Source organism: Manacus candei, unplaced genomic scaffold, assembly GCF_025592945.1.
Source record: "Manacus candei isolate 608988 ecotype Guabito, Panama unplaced genomic scaffold, ASM2559294v1 h1tg000078l, whole genome shotgun sequence".
Lineage (NCBI taxonomy): Eukaryota > Metazoa > Chordata > Aves > Passeriformes > Pipridae > Manacus > Manacus candei.
The window spans coordinates 744,734-761,815 of record NW_026138126.1 but is presented as its reverse complement, the minus strand read 5'-3'; the positions used below and the strand labels follow the sequence as shown (position 1 = coordinate 761,815).

The following is a 17,082-nucleotide window of genomic DNA, read 5'->3' as shown; positions in this document are numbered from 1 at the left end:
GGAGTGCCGGATCATTGGATCTTTGGTAAACTCGGCTTTCGCGTCTGTGGCACCTCAGGGACTCGGGAGGAAGGCGGAGGAGCCCGGGCGGGTCTCCGGGGGGCACTTTGGGCTGGGGAGTAGAGGCGCCGGTGCCGCAGTAACCCCGGAGACAGGCGGGGACACCCGGCCCGACTGCGCTGTCAGCGCTGCCAGAGGTGCGAAGCCGGGCGGGAGCACACCTGGGGCCGTGCGGGGCGGGCCCCGCTGCCAGGAGCGGGCGGGGGCACGGCAGACAAAGAGCAAAGAGCCGGGGCCGAGCGGGCACCGGGGCCAGGAGGGGGCGGCCCGGGGGCGGGGACGCGGCGGGGGCGGCGGCCAGAGGCACCGGGGAGCCGAGCCGAGCCGAGCCAAGCCAAGCTAAGCTAAGCTAAGCTAAGCCAAGCCCGGGCGCGGGCGGCGGAGGCTCGGGCTGCAGTCAGCCACGAACAAAAGGCTCCTGGAGCTGCTCGCCCCGAACGGGATTCGCGATACCATGTCTCGCTGCAGCCCCTGGGCGCTACTTTTCGCCCTGGGCAGTCTGAGCGCTGCACAGCCCCGAGACCGGCAGTAAGTACCGGGAGGAGCTCGGGGCAGCATCCCCGGGCAGGGCGGCGGGGCGAGAACCCCTCTGCGAACCCCTCTGCTCGGGGGGAGCCGCATCAGCCTCTTAACAAAGCCCGCGGAGCCCGCCGGAGGGGTTGGAGGCTGCGGCAGCGGCACGTTTGTACTCGCCGGTGCAAAAGTGCACAGCGAAGGGAAAGGGAGGGAAAAAAAAAAAAGAAGGAGAAAGCTCCCTTGCAATACCTGCCTCCAGCTGCTCCGGCGAGCGGCTGCAAAGCTTCTATCTGCGAGCAATTATTTAAGGAATCCGGGGTGTTGCGCTGGGGGTGGTTGAAGGTAATGCTGGGCGCTCATGAGGAGCGTGTGAAGATCCTGTGGGGGAAGATTAGCCGGGGAGAAACTGCGGGGAAGTTCTCTGGCTTTCAGCTCGTTCTGCGTGTTTAGGTTAATTTTGAACCTACAGCTAGTTCTAGTGTGTTTAGGTTAATTTTGATTAAGGTTTGCTTTGTTCTTTGTGCCTAGCTTGTTGTAGCCCGTCAACAACGTGAATAGCTGCATTAACTGAGTGCCATGGAGAACTTATTTTCACTTGCTTACTAGAAAATATTTCGCATCCTGCCAAGTTTTGGTGTAACCTGACAGAGCTGATAGTCAAATGTGTTTAAAGGATCTGTCCCGTCACTGTCAAGTTAACGCTTTGAGTGCAAAGTTAAATATTTAATATTTAAATGCCACTTAAAAAGTGATTTAAATATTTGTGTCAAGGGATTGGTACTTCAGAAAGAGTTGCAGAGATTCAGAACAATATGAGTACATGTGCTTCACATATGGCACTGCAGAGCTGGGCTTATGTGACAGTTTAAATCCTATCATTTCATCCTGAATACAGCTAGTAGTCTTTCTTCCTCTGCAACTAGATCAGCTATCTCTTTCTTACCAAGAATTTGCAGGCTCAGTAGTAACTTTTTATTGTTATTCATTACTGCTCTGATGAACTTTCAAACCTAGCAGCCAGAAGTTTTTGAATCTGCAAGTACCCCATGCAATTTAACTTGAATGCCACAGAGTTCTGAACTTCCTTTGGGGGTAATGGGATCTCCATGGCAATGAGGCCTGCTGAGAGAGAAATATGGGCTTGGAATTTGATAAAAGATGACTTGGGGGCTGTAAAACACCATCGTCCTCATCCCAAAGTGATAATTAATCATGAGCTAAAGCAACCTGGTTTGGGAGACTGTAGAAAGGCATGGGCTGAGAAACTGGGCTCTAAGAGGCATCTTGGGAATTGCCTCATATTAAAAAAAATCCTTTTTGGTAGAAAAAAAACCCAGAAAGGTGTGTCATGAAGAAAATATAAATGCATAGAAGAGCTCAGAGCCTGTAATGCTTTTAGTTGACAAGTTCCTGGCACGGTGCCATTCTTGGAGGAGTGGTGCAGATTCCATTCACAAATACTCAGGTTGCAGCATCTCTGGGAGGTCGTCTGGGGTGGCTTTAAAACTCTGCATGTGCCTGCTAAAATAATGCCTTTTTGCTGGTATTTTTATACTTGCAGGTCATAATTGTTTAAATAAAAAAGTGGGAATTTGAGCCTAATCTTGTAACTGCTGCTTCTGTATAAACTGGAAGTTCAGGTGTGTTACATGTGTGTGAGTCTGATGTTTAGAAAGGGCCAAGTATCAGGTCTGAGAACTGTGAAAATGAAGCAATGAAAAATGATTGAGGTAAAAATGTTACAAGTATCTAAACTGTTTCAAAACAAAGCATTAGCTGCAAAACTCTATCAGAGGTCCAGGTACCTCCTTATTCCTTCATGAACTTTATGATTTTTTATGATTAGCTGGTTGTATGTTTAGTTTGTTACATATAATATATAATCAGCTCATTGTATCTTTAGTTTGCTACATATAAATGTATATTATATATATGCAATAAACATTGATATTGAACTCTTTTTATTTAAATCTTAAGGATTTATAAGCCATTTGTAAGCACTTAGGTTTGTTTCTGTGTGCATCCTGTGTTCTTTTATTCATATTAGATACAGTCTTAGACTGCTGGTGGTCACAAACGTGACCATACAGGAACAAATGTGTCGCAGAGTAGTTAGTTCTTTTCCTTTTGCTCCACATAAAGTGGCTCACAAATGATGATAATGCTCTTATTGCTGAGTCTTGACTGATTACTTCTAATTTTGGTTCTCAGGGGTTATTTGATTGCAGCACCTTCTGTTTTCCGAGCTGGTGTGGAGGAAGCCATAAGTGTGACCATCTTCAACTCTGCCAAGGAGACAACAGTCCAGATCCAGTTAGTGGTCAAAGGAGAAACTGTGTCACGAAACCACGGAACAGTTCTGGGTAAGGTACTGTGATTCTGAACTTGAGAACTAGTTTGTAAGTTGGGGTGCTGTGGGAGCACAACAATATCTGTTAATTGCTTTAGGTGATAATGGAACTGGAGGCAAACTAATATCTAATTAATTGGCTACTGCTACACCACCTCAGTTGATTGTGTCAATGTGTTTTTGATGTATGTGATAACAAACCGGTCAATAATTTTAGAACACCAAAACATACACAGATGTTGATATTCAAAAGTTTTATAGTGAATATCTTTCCTTTTGAAGCCTGAATATTTGTCACTGAGGGGCTATATAAGGAATAAGATAAGTTTATTTTAAAGAAAAACATAAAATCTGCATCATTATCATCATCATTTTCTTTCCTTATTTAAAAATAAGTGCTGGGAATACAGTCTCTCCATCTTCAGGATTGAGTGTGGCTGAGAGAGGTGGTAATATTTCTGCAGTTGGATAAGTCATTAAAATCTAAGGCAGATAGCTCTATCCTGTGAATAAAGACAGAGTGTTTTGATTACATCCAACTTGAATAAAGACAGAGTGTTTTGATTACATCCAACTTAATGCTGAGTGAATTTACACTGATGAAAGTGGAGTCCAGTAGCACTGTTGTACCACTGCTAGGAGTGGTGTGAGCTGTGTTGTCAACAAGGCTCAGGCAATCAGGCTCTTTAACCATCATATATTTTAACCGTTCTGTGTGTTAAAATTGGGAGTTATATAAAAGCCGTTTCCTTTCTTGGAACAGATTGTCTCTGGTTGTATCCTCCCCTTGTTGTCTTTGAAACTGGCTGACAATTGCAAATTAATTCAAAGGGAGTGATGCTTATACATATGGACAGCGTATGCTCAGGACAACTCTTAGGTATACCCATACCCAGCAATCAAAATAGATCCTATCAGTGTTTTGAGAACTATTCAAGTCCCAGAAAAGGCCATGTTCCTTTTAACAGCAAAATACTTCTGTAAGCACAGACTGCTCTGTGGTGAAACCTCAGCCTTGATGGTGCTCTCCAACCATAGAGAACTTTGCAGTTTATCTTGGGCAAAAATTGTGAATAAATGTGGACCAAGTTTATTTTGGAGAACTCTGCTTGGTCCAATTTGCTCACCCTGCAGATTGTTTTGCAGAGCAGGAAAATTATTTTAGGTGAAATCATAATGAGGGTGTGTCAGGGAGCAGCTCTATGGTATTTGCTAAACTGCAAATATCTAAAATGTTAGTGCCTTACCTTGAGAATAACTCTCTCTCTTGCTCTCTTATTTTAGATAAAGGAACAATTAAACTGAAGGTAAGTGTCAATTATTTTAAGATGTTTTTGGCGAAAGCATGAGGGACTTCCCTTCAGCCACATCAGGCATTGGTCTCTGAGCAGCTGAGGCACAAATACACGTCACATTCTGGTGCACACACTGAGGAGGAAGGAACCTGCTCAAGAGGAAGAGTGGAGAGTGAAAAGAGCAATGCTTGACCCATCACAGCTCACCTGTCAGGCCCTTAGACCACTAAAGAACATCAGTGGCTCATGGCTCAACGTAAAGTTCTATGTTGGGGTTATTTGATTAGAATGGCAGTACAGAATTCTGTGTAGGTTATGACTTCAAATGCAGGCAAAATTGAACTGGACTGAAGAACAAGCCTTTAAAAGTGTTGACTCTCTTAACTTAGGGCTCACTTTGGACTTGTCTTCTTTGGGATGTAAAGGGGACGGGTGGAACAAAATACTAAACTGTGACCCGCTTCTAGAATTGTATGATCAGGTTTTTTACTGTGTAATTTTTAATCTGCTGTCATTTTCACAGTCTGAGGAACTGGTTGAAAATGTGCAAGCATAAAATTTTTGTCGGGGGGGGGCTTTTTTTATGTTGGTGGTTGGGTTTTTTTCCTCTGTTGGTAGAGCTGTGTGTTCCATAGCAGGAACACACCTTTTGTAGTGGAAGCTGCACATGCAGATCATAGATCAAATATCACTTTGCATGAGTGATAAAGGGCAGAAGAGAATTTCCTGCCATGTTTTTAGCATGACTTTGCCTCCTTTGAAGTTTATATGTTCTAGAAGGTCTAGTGTGTTCTTCATTTTCTCTTTATTACTAACACACTGTTACACTGAAACGCAGCAGGTGGCTGCTCTTGCTCACTTCAGTGTCACTTATATTCCCAAAAGCTCAAAGGCTTTTTCTGTGTCTTCCTTACCTCCTGGTCTGTTTTCTAGGTGCCCTCAGGGCTTCGTGGACAAGCCCATTTGAAAGTCTGGGGCAACAGGCACCTGGCAGAGGAAGGGTACATCTTCCACAACTACACCACAGTCACTATTGACAGCAAAGGGTCCTCAGTGTTCATCCAGATTGACAAACCTGTCTATAAACCCAAGCAGAAAGGTAAATTTTGACAATTTGCCAGATCAGGGCTGCTTTCAAGCAAAGCTTTCTTCAAGGGTAGTTTCTAGGATGAGCTGTTCAGCCTCAGCTCTGATGACTAATAAATGTCTTCTTTTCCTTTTTTTAGTGTTGATAAACCTCTTTATGGTGACTTCTGACTTGAGACCGGTCAATGACAGGGTAAAGGAAACTTTTTTTCTTTCACAGTGTAAAATATGCTGGAATACTTGATAGCCTGGATTTTATTCTAATGTACATCTGTGCAGAAATATCATTGGCTTTTTAACCTATTTAGTCTTATCCTGTGGTAGCTTATTGTATTTGCAATTTAGTTTTTTTTCACTTGATCGCATTCCTGTTGAAGGAGAATACGGGCTTTTGGAGCGCTGGAAAATAGGATGCAAATATGCCAGAACAGATAAAGAATTTTTCAGACTTGCACCTTATTTAGGTAGTGCACAGATATGCAAAGTATTAGTTTTCCACTTAGATGTGTGGATGAAATGTGTGTTTCTCAGGCTGCTCTTGGCAAAGAAGAGATGTTTAAACTCTATCACTTCGTGTATCACACCTTGCTTGTGCCAAGTCAGCTGTTTGTCACAAGAAGCAGAAAAGCAGCTTTGTTTCATAAAGTCTTTTGTTGTTTTTTTTTCTTTCAGATTGAAGCTTATGTGGTGGTGAGTATCTGTCTGCCCATCTCACATGTGTCCTGTACAGGCAACAGGTTCTCGTAGCCTGAAGAGGGTCTGCAGCTTTTCAAGTCTATTATGGCCATTCCCAAACTATCCTATGCAATTATCTCTCTCCCCGCGTCTTTAACTGACAAGACTTTGTGTCTTGCTCTTTTGTTACCACCAACAAATATCCTGGTTTTCTACCTCAGTCTCAGAAATCCATTCCCATTTTTCAACCTGAGAGGAATTGACTATATTCACTGGGACTTGTAAGGGTAACAACCCCACTCAATTTTCCCCTTCAGATCCCCTCCTGTCCTTCCGCTGGCTGGGCTGGTATAGCAGGGCCAATCTCATCTCTGCACCCAAACATTTTGATAGTGGACAATACAAATCCATGGCAAGGAAAGGGCGCTCCTCCCTTCTTCCTTATGAGGTGAATGAGAGGTTCCTTCTGTGTCTAATCTTAGTTTTTTCTTTTTTTTTTTCTCTTTTTTTTTAAACCATGTGTTTAAACAGAAGAATCCACCTTCTTCTCTTGTTTGTGTTTAGCACAGATTTAATGCTGGCAAAACCAGTAGAATTCATTTCATCTGACTATGTCACCTAAAAATTGTCTTGCCTGTCGTACCCTTTAGGAATAAAGTGTCACCAGAGGTCAGTTCATCCCATCTGAAAGAGGCGTCTTAAAACAGGTGGAAGATCTGCTGCTTGACAGCACTTGCTTGTGTGCATTGCTTACAATGCTCTTAAATAATTTTAGAAAGCAAATACCCCTGGTAAAGTATCTTCAGAACACATATATTAGTTACACTTGGACTGTTAGTGATGTGTGTATGTTAAAAAATTAAGTTCTTTGTTGCAAACTGAGTTCAATGCGTTAGTGATACTGTGATGTTTCTCATTCCTAAACCATGTGCAGGATCCTCGGGGGTCACGGATGATCGAGTGGAGCAATTTGAAGCCATTTTGTTGTGGTGAGTTTTTCAGATTCCTTTCCTCCTTGTATTGTTATTCGCCTTTGCTTCTGCTTCCCCTGAGTTGTGTTCAATAAGCCTTGGCAATGTCTGAACAGCAGCACAGAGTTCACAGTCCGATTCCTTTTTTCAGGTATTGTCAATATGACTTTTCCTCTGTCTGATCAGCCAGTGTTTGGGGAATGGCTCATCTTTGCTGAAATGCAGGGACACACGTACAACAAATCTTTTGAAGTTCAGAAATATGGTGAGTTGGCTGGAACCCAAGTGCATTTGGAAGAACAGAACACTATGAAATGTTTTCTCTTGAGGAAATACCTGAAATAATGCATTTAAAATGTCATGAGGAAAAATTCCTTCGAGCTGTGGCATGAGGACACTGGTAACTGGGTGTTCTGCTAAGATGGTCTTGGTTTGCTGCTGTTGTTGACTGATCCTTTGCTGGTTTACCCACTCAGCCCTGATGGACCACAAGAAGGATCTGGTCAGAGCTGTGTGGGCTTTCTTTATAATCTGGGCAATGAGTTCTTCTTCAAAAGATTCTGCTGTATTTTTTCATTGTAGTATTACCAAAGTTTGAGCTGCTCATTGACCCCCCTCGCTACATTCGGGACCTCTCACTGTGTGAAAAAGGAATTGTCCATGCCAGGTAGGAACATATCCCAAATCAAGTTTCATTACTCTGGATTGTAGTACAGTCACTGGAGCTTGGATCCCATCTGCTGCTGCTGAATTTTCAGATTATTTCTTGTCATCATTATCAACTTTCTTGTGTAACATTCCTAGAATGTTAAAAATAAGCTGGAAAACTGTCTGTTTTCTAGATGTGCAGGTAACATGTTATTGCCTTGATATAAGCAGGAAAAAAGAAACTATCTGGAGGTTATTAAATATCTTCTTTCTATTTCAGATACACATTTGGAAAACCAGTGACAGGGAAGTTAATTGTCAATATGACTATAAATGGTGTGGGGTACTACAGGCATGAAGTGGGACACCCTGTCCTCAAGACTACCCAGGTGAGGAAGACCACTGACTCACCTGTGATCTGTGTTCCTTAATCCCACAGCTCTGTTTTGTTACTGATGGGAGATCAGAAAATAAAGAATGAAATGGGATAATTAGGTCCAGCATAATAAAAAATATTACTTGTTTTTGCATGGTCTGTTTATGATTTGGGGGGATGGGAATTTATTGGCATAGCATTAATCTGGTTTTAGAGCATATTGGGCTGAGGAGAACAAGAGATTGAGGGACTGTGACAGAGCTAGTCCAGACTAGGGATAAGGAGGAAAATGAAACTTGCTTGCTTTCTTCCTTCCTTCATCCACTCCCCAATTAACTCTCTCCACTCCTAATCCTATAAAAATACTGCTGCAAACTCTTATCTAGTGCCTGTGATTTAGACTTGGCTTACAGACCTTCTCTGGATGTGAATGCAAACCTACATTTCTGTTCCCCAACACAATTTGTAGATTGATGGCTCTGCTGTTTTCGATGTGTGTGTCAAAGACATGATGCCAGCTGATGTCCCAGAGCATTTCCGAGGCACAGTCAACATCTGGGCCACACTGATTAGCTCTGATGGGAGCAAACAAGTCACATTTGATGACTCAACACCTGTCCAGAAACAGCTGATTGATATCAAGTACTCCAAGGACACCAGAAAACAGTTCAAACCTGGACTGCCTTACAAAGGGAAGGTAAGATTAAAATAGAACCACCATGAGATTGTACTGACTTGATCTCAGGATGTCACACCATATTCTCTGGTGTGTTTTTCCCACCTGGAATTGCTGGTCATGTAAACCCTGTTATTCTATGAATGTCACACTGTGTAGGTAGAAGTCACTTACCCTGATGGAAGTCCAGCTGACAGGGTCACCATCCTAATTAAAGCTGAGCTCACACCAAAGGACAATGTTTACACAAGTGAACTGGTATCAAGGAATGGCCTGGTGGAGTTTGAAATCCCCTCCATCCCCACAGCTGCCCAATATGTCTGGCTGGAGGTGGGTAAAAGATCTTTGTAGGATTAGCGGGCTTTAATGTAACTAATCTTGTCAAACCTGCACTTTATAAAATCAGTGCTACAAACAGGAAATTGCTGCCTTTTTAGCTTCAGCTACTGGATTTCAACATAGCAAACACTTGCTTTGTTTCTTGCTGCCAATAGAACTGATGTTGAGAACCACCATGAAAAGATGCTTCTCCAAATACAGCTTAGCAAGGTAGTAAGGGTCTGATATTGCTGTTTAAAGATGACAAGAGATGAACAGCTGGAAAGCATAAAATGGGAGAAGGGGATACAACATAAAAAGAGCACAAATCAGGATTTCTATGCATGATTTCTATGCATAACATTCAGATGTAACTTTTTTTTTTTAAAGACCAAAGTGACAGCAATTGATGGGAAACCCTCTGGGGATCAATATCTGCCCAACTACTTGTCCATCAGCAGCTGGTACTCGCCCAGCAAATGTCACATCCAGCTCCAGGCACCAGACAAACCTTTCCAGGTATGTTGGCGTCATATTCGATCATGGCAACAATTCTTGGCTAAAAGTTCTTAGTTCTAATTAAATATTTCTAGGTGTTTCTGGGATCCTGAACTGTTTTTGTTTCCACTCCAAAGGGAGGAAACTTCAAGGAGCTGCACTTCAGCCACCAAAGAATTGTTCAATATGGGTCACACACAGTGCTAAGCAAAGCACCTTTGATGCTTTATGCAGCACCTCATTCTCCTTCGTGTTGTGGAGATCATTGGAATTCATGTTATTGGGGTGGCTTCATTACTAAAAATCAAAATTAAGGCTGTGTAGTCTCACTAGAACTTCCAGTGTAAATCTCAACTTCCAGTGTAAATCTCAATCTGTTTATTATTCCAGCTACTGAACTCTGAACACAGTTACCTTGTCTTTTGTAGGTTTCGTAGGAGCCTCTCTAAAATTGTAATCCTGCCCTATAAAAGTTGCAATTTCTCTCATAAAGGTCTGATTTAATCATGATTCCTGTTGCATATTGTTTTCTGAGAGTTGTTTAGGGTTTCTTCTTACGCAGGAAGGTGTTCCGAGGGTCTGCATATTGCTTTGTGGGGAAAAAAAGTGTGTTTTGGTAATACACGCACTTAAGTTTCTGTTATCTGTCAGGTTGGTTTCAGATTCTTTGTATCCAAATAAGAGCTTTTTTTTTTTAATCGTTGAATTTCATGGAAGTTTAATGGCTAATTAATCTTTTACAAGTTTCCTGAGGTATGGAAAGGGGATTATACACTGCTAATCTGAACACATTGTTCTTATTATAACCTGATTAGAACTAATTCTTCTGTGGGAAAGCTAGGAGTTGGATGACCAGCTGATGTGGGAACTGTTTCCCTGCATTGCCAGCTCTTACTGGGTGTTCCAATTAGCTACATTTATTTTTTAATGAATTGTTTCATCATTTGCACTGTGGGGATTCTTAATACTTCAAATATTTAATGTCACAAGGCACTTTTTTGACTTTGTGGCATTCTCACTATATTTAACCATTAGCAGCTCCTTGTAGTCAAGTTCTGCCCTTTTGGTTTGTACCATGTGGACATTCTGGAAGGACAACACTTGGTGCTGGAGAAAGCGAAGTTTTTCAAAAGATTTTTTTGGAATTTAACATCCAGCCTGAACAGTTTTAATTGGGAATTGTTCTACTTTAAATGACAGGAGGGTCAGGAGTGGAAGCTTCTGCAGAAATCTTGCTGAACACCAGTGCCAGCTGCTCCTCAGGTCCCTGAAGCAAGAAGTTTGTGTTCCTAGGAAAGGGGAATTATTACCGAGTCCTATTTGGGGGATTTTTTCTTCTGAGCATTCAGTACTTAGCGAGCCTCTCTGTATACAGGGCTTCAGTGCCCAGAGTGCTGCTCTGGAGCCTATTGCAGGCACCAGATGAGCTTACCCAGACAAAAAAAAGCTTTCTTCTCATTTATTTGTGTGTTTGACACCTCCCTGAGTACCAGACTTACAAGTTATTATCAAGACTTGTGTAACTGGAAAGCATTTTCCCTCAGATCTATTCCCAGAAATTTCATGCCGCGTTGGTTATGTTTGAATTAGTATTTGCCACATGAATACAGTCCCTGTGTATAATCACAGTTAAACTGCTAAGACTATCAAACACACATCTCTTTCTACCCTGAACCTATGTATCTCTTTCTTTTTTTGGGGGGCTGGACTACTGAAGGGGTGTCTAAAATTCAACCAATTCTGACAGCTGCTCTGTGCCGAAAGGCTTAACTTCCAGGATTCCAGAGATTCCTTCATTGTTTCATTAATGCATACAACCCCCAGCTCATTCTCCTGTAGATTTGCAGGGAGTGGAGAGCTGAACACTGACCTCTTTTTATTGTGAGAAAAGCCCATGACAACAGTGCTAATGTAACACACTTTTCAATGCTTATGTTTGTTAGGAGAGGGGGGTCACACCTCCCGTGGCCTGAAACCCAAAGGGACTTCTGTGCTTTATAAATCAAAAGTGTACATTGCAACAGACCAGATCTTTTGCTTTTCTGTCTCTGGGTGCAGGTAGGAGAGGAGGCTTGGATTGCAGTGAAGTCCACATGTCCCTGCAACTTCACTCTACATTATGAAGTGGCATCGCGAGGCAACATTGTCCTCTCAGGACTCCAGCCCAGTAACGTCACCCAGCAGAGGAGCAAAAGAGCCACCTTCCCCTCTGAGAAGAACATTGGTATCACACATTTCCCAGGAACAGGTAGCTAGCAGCAGAAATGCAATCTCTCTCCTGTTTTCAGGGAAGAAACCACTCTTCCACAAACCTAAGTATCCACCTTTTTTGAACTGGATGCTCCTCAAAGAGTGTAGAATCATTTTGTGCAAGAAAAATAGTGATACATGTCTATCCTGGTAACCTGTCTGCAGTAGCAACCAGTTTGGGAGTCAGGCAAAGAGTAAAACATGTGCCCAACCCAGCTTCTGGGAATCAGAGGTTTGGGAATTTGTAATGACTTTTTTGCACTGAAGATTTGTTCTCAGCTGTTGCGTTTACAGGCTGCCTGAAGGCATTGTGGTTGCTCTGTCTTTGGAAGTGTTCCAGGGCAGGTTGGATGGGACTTTGGGCAACCTGATCCTATGAAAGATGTCCTTGTCCACAGCAGGGGGCTGGAACTAGATGATCTCTAAAGGTTCCTTCTAACCCAAACCTTTGGGTGATTCTATTTAACTTCTGCAGTGATTATATGCTCGATAAACGGCATAATCGGGGCCCCCTGGTGGTCTAGTGGTTAGGGTGCAGCGCTCTCACTGCCGTGGCCTAGGGAACTCCTCCGGGCAGATGGAGCTCGTCAGCCCTGTAAGGCCATCCATCTAAGAGAAGGTCACTCTAAACAAACCTGCGTCCTGAGGACCTCGCTGCCACTGTCCGAGCTCGCTTGGCCCCAGCAGATGAACCTTAGGATTAAAGGGTGGGCTCAGTTCAGCGCACACTGCGTCTCACCTAAAAAGTCCACTGCGCAGGCTTGGAGGGTAATGACCTTTCCCAAAAATCTTCATTTGCGAAGACTGGCCATGAAACTGCATAATCATTTTCAAATTCATTTATACCTTTTCTCTCAGCAGAGTTTTGCAGCAGTAGATATCCTTTTTTTGTTTCTTTTTAATGGCTTAATAACTTGACCGTGTATTTCCTTGATTTTTATGACTGGAAAAACACTGAGTAGTCATTCCCTATCCACCTTCACTGTGCTGCTCATTATGTTAAGGGTGCTAATTTCTCATCAGCTTTCACAAAGAAGAGAAAAAGGGAAAAGACTGAATTAAAGAAAAACGTGCAACAGGGAAGAATGCAAGCCTTGGGAGTTCTGTGCCTCTCAGCAGCAGGATGGGGCAGGAAGAAGAGATATTTTGATAAATAAGACTATATTTTTCACCATTTATGTTCCAGCACCTACCAGCACACCTACAGCAGAGGTTGAGGTGTGTGTGACGTTCCTGAGATTCTCAGTCCTTCACTCCATGACTCCCTTGGGCCGTCTCCTGGTGTACTACGTGAGGGAGAACGGGGAGGGGGTCACAGACAGCCTGCAGTTCGCTGTGAACTCCTCCTTTGAGAACCAGGTAGGGGCTCTGGAGCCAGCGGGGAGGAAGGGATGGGGTTTCGTTCTTCCCTGTAGACATAACTGGGCTTAAATGTTCATTTCCAGGTTGCAGTGGTGCTCTCAGCAAATGAGACCAGACCTGGTGATGTTGTGAACATCAAGATCAGAGCTGCAAAATCGAGCTGTGTCTGCATTGCCACTGTGGATAAGAGTGTCTACCTGCTGAAGACAGGCTTTCAGCTGACAGCCAGTCAGGTATAAGGAGCTTAAGGCACTGATGTCTTTACCTCAGTGCTGCGATCCACATCTACCTTGTGTGTACCTTTGTACCCAAGGACAGCAGCCTCTGCCCTTTCCCTGCAGGTTTTTCAGGAGCTTGCAGAGTATGATGTATCTGATGCTTTTGGAGCTCCAAAGGAGGAAGGGCACTTCTGGTGGCCAGGCATGTCCTCACATAGACGCCGTAGATCTTCAGTCTTTCCCTGGCACTGGGACATCACCAAGGACGCTCGCTTCGCCTTTACAGTAGGAAGAATGAGCCTCCCTTCTCTATGGAGTTGTTTTGCTTTCATGTTTGCAGGATGATTTTTCAGCTCCATATTTTGCCCATACCAGAGCTATTTCTGAGAGGAGGCTGGAAAGTAATTTTTGAGAACAGAGTTCACTGTTCCAGCAAAAATGTTGGAGAGACGTTGTTTGATTTTGGCCAGTCTTGATGAGAGGGCCAGTTACGCTATTGGGGGAAGGAATTCATGCTGATGCTCTGGAGAATTAGAGGGACCAGAAGGTTCCTCCAGCTGTGGATGAGCTTGCAGGTCTCTTCTGCAGCTCCTCTGACAGGGAAGGAAGGTGGAATGTGAGTCTTTCCTTGTAGTCTTTTCCCTTTTGGACTATCCTTTGGAAATCATTTACATTTCTTTCCTGCCCAAGCTCTGCCAGCTTCTGTGGCCATCTGCATGAAAGATCAGGAATGTTTTCTTTGTATCCTCAATCAAGTTACTGCTTAAATGCCATATGTTTAGGTAGTTATGTTTGCTTGGTGTCTTTCTATAGTTAAACCTGACCAGATTTTAAATATCTTATTTCTTTGATCTGTGCTGTGTATTTGCATTAACTTTCAAGTTGAGCATTTAAAACAAGTTCTTTTTCTTTTAATTTATTCATACACTAATTCATTTGTTCATTGCTTTGGATACTAACAGTGCAGTCCTTTAAGCTGAGAATAGTCACCTCACCTGTGGGTTTTAAGACATGTTACTATTTCCATTAGCTTCTTGCTTTCCTTTTGTTTAAAATGATGTTACTTCATCTATTTGAGAAGTTCTCCTTGTTTGCCTCTTCTTTTCCTTCCTGGAGTTGCACAGTAGAGTCCATCCACCCTTTCAGACTCTGCTGACATCCCACTTTTCTGTCTTCCTCACCATGCAGGGTGTAACCTCTGCTCCCTGATTGCCTGAAATAAGAACATTCCACCTGAAAGGCTGTGCTGTGAATGTTTTATATTCTTTACACAGACTCTTACTGCTGGCTGCTCTGAAAGACAGATTGACCTAGAGAACCAGTGTCCCAGGTCTAATGTTTGATGTTCTTTCCGATTTTAATCCACGTAACTGCTAATAATTATGATCCTTGCTTCCTACAGCTCCTCTGTCTCCTCATTCTTTGTCCTTTCTGGGATTTTTAGCTAAATTGTTTTATTATGTTGCCTTAAACCCCAAAGGCTTTCATATATTCCCCCAATGCCTCAACCTCTTAAACTCTAAATCCTTGTTGCAACCCCCCATTTCAGGAGTCACTACTGCTTCTCTCCCTGGGATCTGGTTTTGTTCTGATGCTGCTTTTTTTCTTCCTGAGAGGTAGAAGTTCTTGGGAAAGGGTGCATATATTGGGAGCTGGTGTGACTGCAGGGCTGCATCCCTGGTGTGTGATAACTGGGTGTGGATGTGGAGAACAAAGCTCATTCTTTGGCATCTGAGAGCTGCTGTCTCTTATGAATAAGTGCATTTAGTGGACAGAGCTGGCAGAGAGCTTTCTCAGGAGTTCTGTGCTTTCCCTGTGGAGCTGTGTGGACAGTTTTCATTTTGCTTGGCATCCCTGGCAGTACAGAATTGGTGATGTCTGATGTGAGAGCTGCCTGCTAAGTGCAGCAGAACACTCTGGAAACTTTTAGGAAAGGTAAAAAGCTGTAGTGTTGCATTCTAGGGGGAAAAATCTGTGTAATTATTTTTTTACCTCTAGCTCCCTGGCAGTCACATATGCCCAGTAATGTTAGATAGTGATTTAAATGCATTTTCCAAGCAGACAAGAGCTTTCTCATAAAACCTCTGCAGATGCATCTTCATTTTTATATAAAATTTTTAAAAAAATCCTCAGGTTTCAATTGAGATTTACCCCATAAATGTTAGAACAGGATTGAGACATTCTATTTTAAAAAGTTTTTCTTGGTACACATTTAATTCTCTTAATTTATTTTTTTCCTTGCTGGTTTTTGTTTTGTGGTCTTCATTTGCATGTTCTAGGAAACTGGTTTGGTGGTAATGACTGACATAGTCAGCTTGAACCACAGGCAGAATGGAGGAATGTACACAGACGAGGCTGTTCCAGCCTTCCAGCCACACACTGGGACCTTGGTGGCCACAATGCATTCTAAAATAACAGCAAGGTAACTTTTTTTTTTTGTAATATATATTGTCTATGTTACTCTGAGCTGTATTTTCTTTCTTCTATATTATCAACTGCTTTCCACCCCCATACCCCCAGGTTTAAAGGCAGTGGTGGAGAAACTCTTCTGATGTCTTGATAGACTTAACAAAACTTACAGCTGACATTACTTTGTTAAATTTAGTTTAATTCCGGAAAAATGTAGAGAAATATTCTTCAAAATGAAGATATGAATATGATATGATTTGATAAGATATGATATGAATCATGTGACACTCTTTCATATGTCAGTTTTCTGGGAATTAGTTGCTGCTTTCTCAATATTTTCAAGCTAGAGCTGGTTTCACAGAGTTAATTGCTTGTTATTTTGGCCATTCAGCTGGTGGTCAAAATGAGGGGCTGCAGGAAGAATAAATCCTGAAGTGCAGTGGGTAATTCTGAGCCTTCCATTTGCATCCTGAACATCCTGGGAGCTTCTCTTAGCAGAGCCAGGGGGTTAATTAACAAAAAGATAATGAAGCATCATAGGTGTAGAAAAACTGACTAAATTATTAAAATATTAGAGGTCAAGACAACTCCAAGAGAAGAAGTGGAGAGGAATATAAAGTAGTGATTGTAGTAACTGCCGTTAGTTAGGCCATATCATATCCTGGGAAGTCACATGCTCAGTGTACTCCTTTTGACTTCCTTTGGTGAAAGAATTTGGATCATAAAATCAGATAATCTTTAAAACTAGCAGAAATAATATAATCTTATTTGTACTGGGTTTTTTTACATTCTTATTTATGTCTGCAGAGTGTGTGTGTGCACAATGGGATTGTTTGGGAGGACCATGTAATTTGTGTTATGGGTGATCGCCCACTCACTGAATGAGTCTGTAGCGAGCCAGAATGTTGGTGATGTGAGTTGCAGTCAGGTGATAACTCTGATTTATCAGTTAAAACTGTCTTAATGAAAGAGTTAATTCACAAGGACTTCTTTCTTGTTCTAGCAGAGCAGAGAAGAGAAAAAGAACCTTCTTTCCTGAAACATGGATTTGGCATTGCCTCAATGTCAGGTATTGACAGGGAATTTTCTTAATTATATCCAGAGGGTTGTATCTGTTCAACTACAAAAAACAAAGCTCTGTAAAACCTACTGGAGTTACATTGGCATTTTCTGATATTTTTTCATTGTTTTTCTTCATTACCACCTTAATCAATACTCTTTGCAACATTTCATCTGATCTTGAAGTGTATTCACCTGCTTCAAGTGGAACCTGTCAGTTGTAACCACATTGATTCTCTATTGATTGCTTTTCAAATTCCTTCTTTCTCTGTCATCTGTTGCAAAAGCATCTCCCCCAAACCTTAATTTACTGCC

General features: G+C 42.4%; 1 protein-coding gene across 1 annotated transcript in view; it reads left to right on the top strand.

The window, feature by feature from the left end:
- Positions 1-116: 116 nt before the first annotated feature.
- The window catches only part of CPAMD8 (C3 and PZP like alpha-2-macroglobulin domain containing 8), a 52,329-nt gene continuing 35,363 nt past the window's right edge, over positions 117-17,082 (top strand). The window contains exons 1-19 of the mRNA XM_051810454.1: positions 117-588; positions 2,788-2,939; positions 4,211-4,233; positions 5,155-5,320; positions 5,448-5,500; positions 5,980-5,997; positions 6,917-6,971; positions 7,105-7,218; positions 7,536-7,620; positions 7,882-7,990; positions 8,447-8,674; positions 8,813-8,983; positions 9,362-9,490; positions 11,528-11,717; positions 12,906-13,078; positions 13,165-13,314; positions 13,423-13,584; positions 15,579-15,721; positions 16,712-16,777. Of these exons, the coding sequence (XP_051666414.1) occupies positions 515-588; positions 2,788-2,939; positions 4,211-4,233; positions 5,155-5,320; positions 5,448-5,500; positions 5,980-5,997; positions 6,917-6,971; positions 7,105-7,218; positions 7,536-7,620; positions 7,882-7,990; positions 8,447-8,674; positions 8,813-8,983; positions 9,362-9,490; positions 11,528-11,717; positions 12,906-13,078; positions 13,165-13,314; positions 13,423-13,584; positions 15,579-15,721; positions 16,712-16,777 (2,261 nt within the window). The 5' untranslated portion in view covers positions 117-514. The remainder of the gene's footprint in view (positions 589-2,787; positions 2,940-4,210; positions 4,234-5,154; positions 5,321-5,447; positions 5,501-5,979; positions 5,998-6,916; positions 6,972-7,104; positions 7,219-7,535; positions 7,621-7,881; positions 7,991-8,446; positions 8,675-8,812; positions 8,984-9,361; positions 9,491-11,527; positions 11,718-12,905; positions 13,079-13,164; positions 13,315-13,422; positions 13,585-15,578; positions 15,722-16,711; positions 16,778-17,082) is intronic.